The 12,007-nt window shown below is 38.7% G+C and overlaps 1 protein-coding gene across 2 annotated transcripts in view; it reads left to right on the forward strand.

Moving 5' to 3' along the window:
• bag6l (BCL2 associated athanogene 6, like) overlaps positions 1-11,715 on the forward strand; it is a 31,211-nt gene extending 19,496 nt beyond the window's left edge. For both annotated transcript variants that reach the window (XM_051415248.1, XM_051415246.1), the window contains exons 21-25: positions 117-167; positions 4,106-4,303; positions 7,784-7,891; positions 8,327-8,473; positions 9,342-11,715. In XM_051415248.1, coding sequence (XP_051271208.1) covers positions 117-167; positions 4,106-4,303; positions 7,784-7,891; positions 8,327-8,473; positions 9,342-9,440 — 603 coding nt within the window. In that variant the 3' untranslated portion in view covers positions 9,441-11,715. The remainder of the gene's footprint in view (positions 1-116; positions 168-4,105; positions 4,304-7,783; positions 7,892-8,326; positions 8,474-9,341) is intronic.
• The last annotated feature ends 292 nt before the right edge of the window (positions 11,716-12,007 follow it).

The following is a 12,007-nucleotide window of genomic DNA, read 5'->3' on the forward strand; positions in this document are numbered from 1 at the left end:
TTCAGATTTTGCACAGCAGTTATGTCCTAAGCACTAAAACCTAGTCTCCCAATGTTTGAATATTTAGGCCCAGATTCAGTTCCAATGGTACATTTTGAAACTGTGATTGATTTCAGGTGAACCAGAGGACAGAGGCTGAGGTGGATCTGCCATCAGAGAGTGTGGAGGTGAGTTCGGTTCTTTCTAATTTTTCCCTCACAAGATCTGTTTGAATCCTTTCTGTAAATCAGTGCTCTTCTTAAAGGATCATTCTGGTGTTTTCATCATCAACAAATCCCATGTGAAGACCCAAACCTACGCCGTGTTAGCCCGTCTCTCTATACTTTGACTTCTCTGCATTTGTGGGGGACTATTTTCAGTTTTGGGGCAGCAGGATTGTGTATGTGGGATTGAGTCAAAATAAACTACAGTGTGTGTGTTCATGGTAATGGAACAGTATGGCTCATTGATATTTTAGTTTTTGGATAACAATGGAGCTCTATGGCACGGAGGAAGAACATATATGGTAAATGGACCTGTACTTGTATAGTGCCTTTCTAGTCTTCCGACCACTCAAAGATTTTACACTATGTATCACACACAATACTTGATAGTAGATACATTCACTGTTGGTTTGGGTCTGCACATGGGATATTATATAAAGAAATATAAAATGTAACCAGACTTATCCTTTCAGATGGTTGAAGCTTGAGTTTGTCTGCCTGAGGAATTGGCTGCATTGGCTTCTTGTATGTAGGTAGATCTGTTTTGCAGTAAAAGAGGTATTTCTATTGACAAAATATTTAACAGACAATATACAGTGGGTACGGAAAGTATTCAGACCCCTTTAAATTTTTCACTCTGTTTCATTGCAGCCATTTGCTAAAATCAAAAAAGTTCATTTTATTTCTCATTAATGTACACTCAGCACCCCATCTTGACAGAAAAAAACAGAAATGTAGAAATTTTTGCAAGTTTATTAAAAAAGAAAAACTGAAATATCACATGATCATAAGTATTCAGACCCTTTGCTCAGTATTGAGTAGAAGCACCCTTTTGAGCTAGTACAGCCATGAGTCTTCTTGGGAATGATGCAACAAGTTTTTCACACCTGGATTTGGGGATCCTCTGCCATTCTTCCTTGCAGATCCTCTCCAGTTCTGTCAGGTTGGATGGTGAACGTTGGTGGACAGCCATTTTCAGATCTCTCCAGAGATGCTCAATTGGGTTTAGGTCAGGGCTCTGGCTGGGCCAGTCAACAATGGTCACAGTTGTTCCGAAGCCACTCCTTTGTTATTTTAGCTGTGTGCTTAGGGTCATTGTCTTGTTGGAAGGTGAACCTTCGGCCCAGTCTGAGGTCCTGAGCACTCTGGAAGAGGTTTTCTTCCAGGATATCTCTGTACTTGGCCGCATTCATCTTTCCTTCAATTGCAACCAGTCGTCCTGTCCCTGCAGCTGAAAAACATCCCCATAGCCTGATGCTGCCACCACCATGTTTCACTGTTGGGATTGTATTGGGCAGGTGATGAGCAGTGCCTGGTTTTCTCCACACATACCGCTTAGAATTAACGCCAAAAAGTTCAATCTTGGTCTCATCAGACCAGAGAATCTTATTTCTCATAGTCTGGGAGTCCTTCATGTGTTTTTTGGCAAACTCTATGCTGGCTTTCATATGTCTTGCACTGAGGAGATGCTTCCGTCGGGCCACTCTGCCATAATGCCCCGACTGGTGGAGGGCTGCAGTGATAGTTGACTTTGTGGAACTTTCTCCCATCTCCCTACTGCATCTCTGGAGCTCAGCCACAGTGATCTTTGGGTTCTTCTTTACCTCTCTCACCAAGGCTCTTCTCCCACAATTGCTCAGTTTGGCTGGACGGCCAAGTCTAGGAAGAGTTGTGGTCGTCCCAAACTTCTTCCATTTAAGGATTATGGAGGCCACTGTGCTCTTAGGAACCTTGAGTGCTGCAGAAATTCTTTTGTAACCTTGGCCAGATCTGTGCCTTGCCACAATTCTGTCTCTGAGCTCCTTGGCCAGTTCCTTCGACCTCATGATTCTCATTTGCTCTGACATGCACTGTGAGCGGTAAGGTCTTATATAGACAGGTGTGTGCCTTTCGTAATCAAGTCCAATCAGTTTAATTAAACACAGCTAGACTCCAATGAAGGAGCAGGACCATCTCAAGGAGGATCAGAAGAAATGGACAGCATGTGAGTTAAATATGAGTGTCACAGCAAAGGGTCTGAATACTTATGACCATGTGGTATTTCAGTTTTTCTTTTTTAATAAATTTGCAAAAATTTCTACATTTCTGTTTTTTTCTGTCAAGATGGGGTGCTGAGTGTACATTAATGAGAAATAAAATGAACTTTTTTGATTTTAGCAAATGGCTGCAATGAAACAAAGAGTGAAAAATTTAAAGGGGTCTGAATACTTTCTGTACCCACTGTATAGACAAACATAATGGAAGTGCTCCAGGCTCTAAAAATCAGGACTTACAAAGAGAGAAATAATAATAATAATAAATACACTAAAATAAATAATGGACTCTTTATTTTATTTATTTATTTATTTCAAAATTCAGGTAGTACAAATCAGCTTACATTTTACAATAATGTTTTTGACATGAAACTATCTAATCTTCAGTCTCATAGCAAATGTTAATTTTTCCATCACAAAGATGTCATGCATCACATTGAACCAGTCTGCTAAAGTGGGTGGTCCTTGACATAGCCATTTTCTTATAATGGCTTTATTCTAAACAGGTGTGTTTATGAAAAGCCAAAAAGCTTCAGGACGTTGCTTTTAGTTTTACATGCAGTTTCAACAGAGATAGAAGCAGACATACAGCTAAACAATACAATACTGCTACTACTACTAATAATAAACTGTATTTATATAGCACTTTTCAAAACAAAGTTAGTGCTTTACATCATTGGAACCAGGATTAAAAACATTTCATGAGGCAATGAGACAAATAAAATCTGACAATTCTGACAGAAGTGAGGTGGAATAAAAGATGCCCAACAGTAAAGATAACAACAAACATAAAGTATGTTGCAAATTAACTGCACTGAGGCAAATTAATTTAGACAATAAAAATGATACAAAATTAAAAGAATAAAATAAAACACTAATGTATGCTAAAACAATATTGATAATAAAATAGATGAGACAGGATTAAATTAAATGTTGTGCTAGAATAAATAAAACGCTTTTTATAGAGATAAGAAGAAGTGATTTAAAAGCCAGCAGAGCCCTGCTTCAGAATGCACCCTGGCTCATAGGGGTGCAGCAATTCAGCAATGTAGCTGGAAGCTGAAGCTTGGAGTGCTTTAAAGGTGATCAGTCAGTAACATCTTAAAATCAATTCTAAAACTGCCAGTAAAGAGAGGCTAAAACAGGTCAAGGACAACAAAGCTAAACAAAGTTAGGTAAAATAAACATAAAACTATTATATTAGGTAAAAAAGTAGGTGCATATATAAAAATATATGAAAGCAACAATGATAAACAGCATACAATGTACAAATCAAGTGTTTGTCTGTAAATTGTAAACAATACAGATAATGCAAAGTAATAGATAGAATCAAGTCAGTGTTTCAAAAACTCCATTACTTTGATAATGGTGTTTTACATTAAGTCTAATTGACTAATAGTTTGAGCAGTACTGTCACTCTTGCATGCAGCTTTATGTGAACACTGTTGTGGTATCTGTTCTGGTTTAGCTGCTGTCCTGTCCATTAAGGACCCTATTTACTCTGTCAGTTCAGAGTTTGAACAGAGGATTCATCATATTAGTAGTGTGTATCAGTGACTCTTGACTTTATTCTAGAGTCTAGAAGTATACTATTAGTAAGTAATAAGTATAATATTACAAACCTAGAACCACAAAGAAAAGGCATGTAAAGATGTCGCCATGTGCAAACAGTTTCCTCAAATCATTAATAATCGTGAACAAAAACAATCTGAATGATCACTTTAGAAAAGAGTATGCAGCCTTTGTACCCAAGCTGACCTCCCTCTGTTAGATCCACATACACACAGTGTTGTGTGTTCATCATCTGCATTACCAGTGTGAATCAGTGTCATAGGAATGGATAGCTCATGTTATCAACCCCTCTGTCAGATGGAGGAGAGTTTGTCTCCAGCTCCAGCCACCACAGCAGAGGAGGCCATGGCTTCATCAGGTGACAGCGGAGAGAGGGGATCGTCTCCCGGAGAGAACACAGGCTCATCAGGGGACACCCAGTGTCCCACTGGGGCCCCAGCAAGACGAGAGGAGGCAGCCACTGAGGTGGAGCAATGGGCAGCAGCTGTTCCACCTGTAAGGAATGAGGCTTTCTTAGGATTATATGGAAATATCCCTTTCCCTTCATTCCTGCACAGCATTCATAACAGCCCTGTTTCTATCAAACACTTTTCCGGTTCGGTTACACATTAATTCAATTCAATTCAATTCAATATAATTCAATTTTATTTGTATAGCGCCAATTCATAACAGAAGTTATCTCAGGACACTTTTCAAATAGAGCAGGTCTAGACGGAACTCCTTATAACATTATATACAGAGACCCAACAGTACCACCATGAGCAAGCACTTGGCGACGGGGGCAAGGAAAAACTGCCTTTGAAGAGGCAGAAACCTAGGACAGACCCCGGTTCTAGGTGGGTGGCTGTCTGAGAGACAGACAGACAGACAGACACAACAACAGTAGCAACAACTACACTAATAGTAGTGACTGATGATGATGAACATGAAGAAGATGACGACAACGGGCCCTCGCACTCCACGCAATTCGGGGTGTGCTGTGGCCGCGTCATGTGCCGTCGTAACACGCGCGGACCACAACATTAAAATTTCCCGCAAATCAGATGAAAATTGCCATGCAGCGCTTACTTCCTGTTGCCAGTAGGTGGCGTTCTCACAATTACTGAATATTGTCACATAGATGTGTTCAGGGCGGGACTCTTATCAGACAAGTGAAGTTTGGAGCCCAATGGACAATGTACACTCACGTTAACGTTAACTCGTGTTTTGTGGCAGTACATCAAAATTTGATGCCAAGCCACAGACACGCCCACTCACCACATTCATCACATATCATCAATAATGTGTTTTGCATTTTATAAGTACATTTTAGCTGGATCTGATCATCCTGCTAGGAGTAGAAGATGAAAGTATAAAATGTGACACTTCCTGTTGCCACTAGGTGGCGCTCTCACTATTACTGAATATTATCACATAGACGTGTTCAGGGCGGCACTCTTATGAAACGTGAAGTTTCATTGAGATTGGATCATGTACACTTAAGTTATGACAACTTCCTTTTTCATGGCGAATCGTAAAAATTGGATGCCACGCCACGGGCACGCCATTCGACGGAATGTTAATCATGAATGTCTTTAGATTGCGCTGATTAAATTTGAAGTTGATCCGATCAATTCCCTAGGAGGAGTTCGTTCAAATACAACATGTGCAAATCGCCAGAAATGGCCGCTAAATCCAAAATGGCCGACTTCCTGTTGGGTTTGGGATATGGCGCCCACTGGATTTTTTGTTCGTCTAGATAAGATCTACGCGTGTGCCAATTTTTATGCATATCGGTTAGGGATGCTCGATATTGGCTTTTCTGCCGATATCCGATTCCGATATTGTCCAACTCTCAATTTCCGATACCGATATCACCCGATACCGATATATGCAGGCTTTTTACACCAAAACTGTTAGTTAACAACATAACATATCTGCTGTTGTGGAATTAACACATTATGCCTCATTTTATTGTGATACCCCACTGGATGCATTCATAAATGCAACATGGCTTTCCAAATGTAAACACTGTCTGTGCAAAATAAGAGAACAACTTCAGCTTCCATTGTATTAATACTGAAAAGAGCGCTAAAGCTAATCGCTAGCTAAGCACTAGCTTTGGTTAATGTGTTTAATTGTATTATGCACCTGAAGGAGTGCTAATGTAAATTCTAAGCTAATTGTTAGTTTGGTTAAGGAACAGCTCATAGCAGGGTCAAATATTTAAGGTGCATTGCACTTATTTTGTGTTAATATTAAATTCATTCAGCTTTAAATTGTTTGCTTGTTAGCCACGGTTAGCAACCAACCAGTCTAGCGTAGTTGTTGTTGTCATACATCATCTAGCGCGCGCCAGTAAACGTCCCATGCTGCGTTCATGCAATTATTAAAACCCGATACCGATAATTCCTGATATAACATTTTTTAGTGAATATCGACATCCCTAATATCGGTCAAAGGGGCCCCGGATACAAGAAAGCACAAGAACTCCGGGGAAGAAGTGAAGTTAGTGGGACATGAATGAGTGCATAAAGAGAGCGAGAGGAAGAGAGGAGCTTAGTGCATCATGGGAAATCCCTCGATTTGCTAGGCCTATAGCAGCATAACAAAAGGGATGGTTCAGGATTCAGGCAGGACTCAGGCAGCCCTTACCATAAGACAGATAAGTGCAGAGAAGCTAGTACAGGAGAAATATGACCTTTTCCTAGTCTTAATGGACTTACTGGGACAACCTGTTAATAAGGAGTTGCAGTAATCCAGCCTAGAAGTAACAAATGCATGGATTAGTTTTTCTGCATTCATCTATGACAGGATGTGTCTAATATTTGTAATGTTACGTAAATGAAAGAAGGCAGTCCTAGAGGTTTGCTTTATGTGGGAATTAAATGACATGTCCTGATCAAAGATAACTCCAAGATTCCTGACAGTGGTTCTGGATGCCAAGGTAATGCCATCTAGAGTAACTATGTCTTTAGACAGTCAGTCTCTGAGGTGTTTGTGGCCAAGTACAAGAACTTAATTTTTTACATCAGAAAATTGCAGCTCATCCAGGATTTTATGTCCTTAAGACATGTTTGTAATTTAGATAATTGATTAATTTCATTGGGCTTGATTGATCGATATAACTGCGTATCATCTGCATAACAGTGAAAGTTAATGGAGTGATTCCTAATAATATTGCCTAAGAGAAGCATATATAAAGTGAATTAGAGTGGTTATTATTGTGTCTCCTTTGTCACAAGTTGTGGACGGTACCAATAGAACTACTCTGTTCCGTCCTGTTTTTTTATTACCCTTCTGTTAAGGTACCTAACACACTGAACCTGGACGTGAGGTGGAGGCTACTGAGTTGCCTTATCATTTGCGCTGTGATGTATGATTTCCCATGCTCTCCTGTTTTTTTCAGCTGTCTTTTGTCCTGATTTCCTCAAACACAGCTTGTGTCCTTGCTTGTGTCTGCTAATAATGTGTGTGGTTAACCCAGAAGACCCAGTAACAACCCCACCCACTGAAAGTACTGTGCGCAGTGGAAACGTAAAATGGGGCCAGGTTCAGCCTAAAAAAAACGTAGCAAAATGTTTATTTAAATAGAAACTGTCATGTTCTGAAATCTACAACATGACCCAAGGTATTCTTCTATTTCATTAATTCAGGAAAATTCCATCTAAAACAACATGTCACTGGCTGATATAACCATGTATAATATTAGATTGTAATGTGCATGGATTAATGGAATTATATGTCATTTTCGTTTTGATATCAGCATTATATATCTACCATTGTTCACCTTGCTCTCTAAATATCAGCATCAGCATCAACCACTGAAAAACCCATACCAGTCGACCAGATCTTGGGTTAATGTACATGTAACGTGGAAAAGTACTATACAACTAAATGTGCCTTTCCATGCCTATATTGTCAATCAGTTGTCAGTCATATGTGAGCCAAGTGACCATCAGTTGGTTGGATTATGACTGTATAATGTCCTGTCAGGAATGGGTTCCCATCATCAGACATGACATGCTGTCTCAGAGGAAGATCAAAGCCCAGCCACCACTGTCTGACGCGTACCTGCACGGGATGCCCGCCAAGAGGAGGAAGGTGAGCAGTGAACTTACCAGCCATCAAAAGACCTGTCCTCGTTGTTGTCAGGTTCGAGCTCTTCTAACTGAAGAGAAAAAAGGTGCTTTGATCAGGCCCAAAAGCTCAGGCAAGGTCTGACCTGAACCAAAAAAAAATTCAGTTTGAGCCTGAACTAAGCCTGAACCATGGAAGTAGTTTTTTGCCCCAAACGTGTGCTGAAAATACATGTAAATAAATAATTTAAATTGTTTATTAAAAGCAAGTATTCTTTCTAAGCCTGACCTACAGCAGCATAGGAGCCACAGGAAGCTGAGTTTTTTTTTTTTTTTAACAGGTTATCTGTCAACTGTCAGGATATATGAAGGTTTCAGAATATAGGGCAAAAAGTGACTTTTATAAAAACTACCTGCTGCAGCTTTAAGAAAGGCTGCTGTCATATGTTTCCATCCTCAGACATCGCAGTGTGAAGGACCACACCTATCCCTGTCAGACGCAGTGAGTCGAGCTGCCCGTACTGCAGGAGTCCTGCCTGTCACCGCTCCGAACAGCCTGCAGGTGGAGCTGGAGAGGCCAGAGCTGCAGGAAGCATACACCAAACAGGTAATGAATTGCTAAACTAATCCAGGATCGCAGCATGATGTATGTCAGCTGAAAAATTATCATGTTGATTGTCATCTAGCTTCAGACACAGGTTGAGGATTGATTGGTGGTCATATGGCCAATCATATGAGCCATGTCAGTTGCTACACAGCCTGTGAAAAGTGTAAGGACAGGAGTGGTCCTTTATATCTGAAAATTGCCTCAGCTTGATAGATGATTAGATAGATGATAGATGTGATGATGTAGATGTTGATGATGATGATGATGATTGATGATGATGTGATAGATAGATAGATAGATAGATAGATAGATAGATAGATAGATAGATAGATAGATAGATAGATAGATAGATACTTTATTTATCCCGAGGGGAATTCAAGTATCCAGTAGCATACAAAATACAAAACATCAAACATACATTAAACTAAAATTAAAAACCCTAACCTTAAGAATAAAATAAAACCTAAAATGTAAAATATTATCAATATTTGTATATAAATATAAATATATAAATATATATATATATATATATATAGAAAATTAACAGTAGCTACAGTAAACAGTGCAAATGGAGTGGAGTGCAACTTAAGATCCAGACTAAAATCCTTCATCCGGTTTAAATCTAGAGTTAAAAAGCACCAAGATCTAAACAGTGGATGGTAAAAATGTGGCTTCAATTTTGTGGATTTGTACTCTGACATCAGCTCCAGATACACTTTAAGCTTTAAAGAACAAAAAAAATCAGACTTATGTCATATCAAAAGTCCGATAAAGTATATTTAGTTCTTTACATATGAACACAATGACCTGGAATGAAAATTTTCCTCAGCTAGTTGTAATCAGGTCATTCTGTGAATCTCTCTGTCAGGTAAAGAGTGACATCAAGGAGCGAGTGAGAGACGATCCAAACTACGACGCCCAGAGATTCCCCAACACACACCGAGCTTTCTCTTTAGAGGACTCCTAATCATCCGTAACCCTGTTCCACATCCAGAACTGAATCTGTACACACTACTAGCAGCATGGAACTCTGGTTTATGTAGTGTTTTAACATCCCATTGTAAATGCGGCCTGAAAGGACGAATGCTGTGTGTGTGACACCACCTGCTGGTCAGAATGGAAACAACCTGCAGACTGTGGACCTTCCGTGGCACATGGTTTCTGGAACTGAGTCACCTCATGCTAAAACATTCCGTCCGCTCTCAGACACCTCTTAAACTAGTGATGTAATCAGTTTGTGAGGAGTCTGAGTACTAAACATTGAATATAAGACAAGATCTGACAACAGCAGGAGAGGACTGGGCCACAGGAATCTGGTTTCATCTTAGAACTGATCCTCTCCTGCAGGTCTGAAGCAGTCTGAGAATCACAGCTCGAGATAGCAGGTAGCAATAAGGGAGCCACTGTTCGAAAAAAAACAATAAACAATTAAGTTTTCTCAATTAAGAGAACATTTTTAAAGCTGCAGTAGGTAACTTTATAAAAAAATTCATATCGTATGTCATATTTGACCTACTGCAGCTTTAAATATTCAAAGAAAAAAGTCGTAATGCAATGAGAATAAAATTTAAATGTTGCAAAGAAAAAACAGTATTATGAAAATAATGTTAGGACAAATAGTTACAAGAGAAAAGTTGTGATACCATAACACTTATGTGCCCAGGCTTTTATTTGCTTCAATGACTGAACTCAGCCTGCCTTAATCTGGGACAGGCCTTTAATTCCACAAAACTCTTTCTCAGCAAAGATGGCAAATACTATCAGATTGTTCATTTAAACCAGTATGAATATTACTTGTATAAAAATGAGGTTATCAAATAACTAACAATATCACTGCGTCTAATTGGGACCGGGCTTTTAATTTATGTATTATGGTATTATAAGGATATTGTTATGAAGAAAAAAGTTGTAATTAGGAAAATAAAATTTGCAATGTTGCGAGAAATAAATTAATGTAAGAAAAGTCATGATGTTGCACAGAAAAAGTGATATAAGAATTAAGTTATAATGTTGTGCAGTCAAAAGTTGGACTATAAGAAAAGTTTGAATATTATTAGAATAAAGTTATAATGTTGCAAAGAGAAAAAAGTTGTGATATTATGAGAGTAATTAAATTAATGAGATAAATTTAACATTTTAAGTGAAAAGGTCACAACAAGTCCTCATAATATTCTGAAAATATTTGTCTTAATAAACGGTGGCACTGCACAGACTCACACCGTCAGAACTGAAGTTACATGGACAATATGAAAAGTACATGTCAGGATTATCCTGACCAAAATAATTGCGATTCACAATAGTATCGCGATAATCATTAAAATGTGTTTGAAACTCATGATATGGCACTAAAACATACTGGAATCAGTTTACCTTACCTTTAGTTAAGAAACACATATTTATTGCATAACAGACAGCAGCCTAATCTATTTAACAATCAATGTTCGCAAAATGTGTCAATAAAAATGATATACATAAAAAAAAAATACATTGGTGATTACGTCAGTGAGCTAGACAGCTTTTTCTATTCACGATGACCCTGTTAATAGAAAGTCACTACAGTATACCAATTATCTATATCTGTTTTTTATCCCAATATGCAATAAAACTGTACATCATCCCATCCCTGGCTATACAAACGTATATGGACTGTCAGAATATGCTGTAAAAGGCATATACAATGCCATGTGCCCAATGAAATTTGGCGTTCTCTGCAGCCATTTTCTTGAAGTGCTATGACTATTTCTCATGTATTCTCTTTTTCTTGTAAAAAACATTTCAAGATTTCTTTTCCTAAATATTTAAACTTTGTCCTGTTTGTTTCCTAACGGTGGTCCTCAGTCTGTCACACTGAGCTTTTCTCTCCTATGTTGCAAGTGTAGTTGCATTATGTATATGTGTATAAGGTGAAACTGTAAATGAGTGAAGACTGTACATAGTAAATTGGCAGTGATGTCATAGAGCTTTGTCAGTGTCAATCAGGTAACCGGTGTTGCTTGCTATGGCATCAGATTTTTATTTTTTAGCATCATGACTTTAGATATGACAATGACACACAGATGATTAGCTCATGTTTGTATTTTAGGGCATTATCATTGACACTGGTGTTAAACAGTAATAATAATAATCTGTCACAGCCCAGTGATGTTTCTCTGAAGCACAGCTGCAGTCAGTAGAGGTTTGTCAAACTGTGAATGGTTAGTATGTGCTCGTTAACATCACTGAAATAAATGAACTTAACAGTGTCTCTCAACTGTTTATTTACTGCTTTAATCTCAGCTTTACAGATACACAGTGGTTTCCAACAACAGGGTCGGGACCCCAAGAGGAGTTACAAAGATCTGTGGGGTCATGAGATTGCACTGGTGCCAAAAGTAGTGTGGCCCTGAAGTGCAAATCACAACAGCAAATAACAAAACACAGCTGCAAATCAGCTTTGTGAGCATGTATCAGTATGCTAACATGCTCACAGTGAAAATGTTAACAAGCCAAAGCCAAGTCTTGTGCTCATCTTAGCGCTGAAGAGAAAGCTGAGGC

Source organism: Dicentrarchus labrax, unplaced genomic scaffold (assembly GCF_905237075.1).
Source record: "Dicentrarchus labrax unplaced genomic scaffold, dlabrax2021, whole genome shotgun sequence".
NCBI lineage: Eukaryota > Metazoa > Chordata > Actinopteri > Moronidae > Dicentrarchus > Dicentrarchus labrax.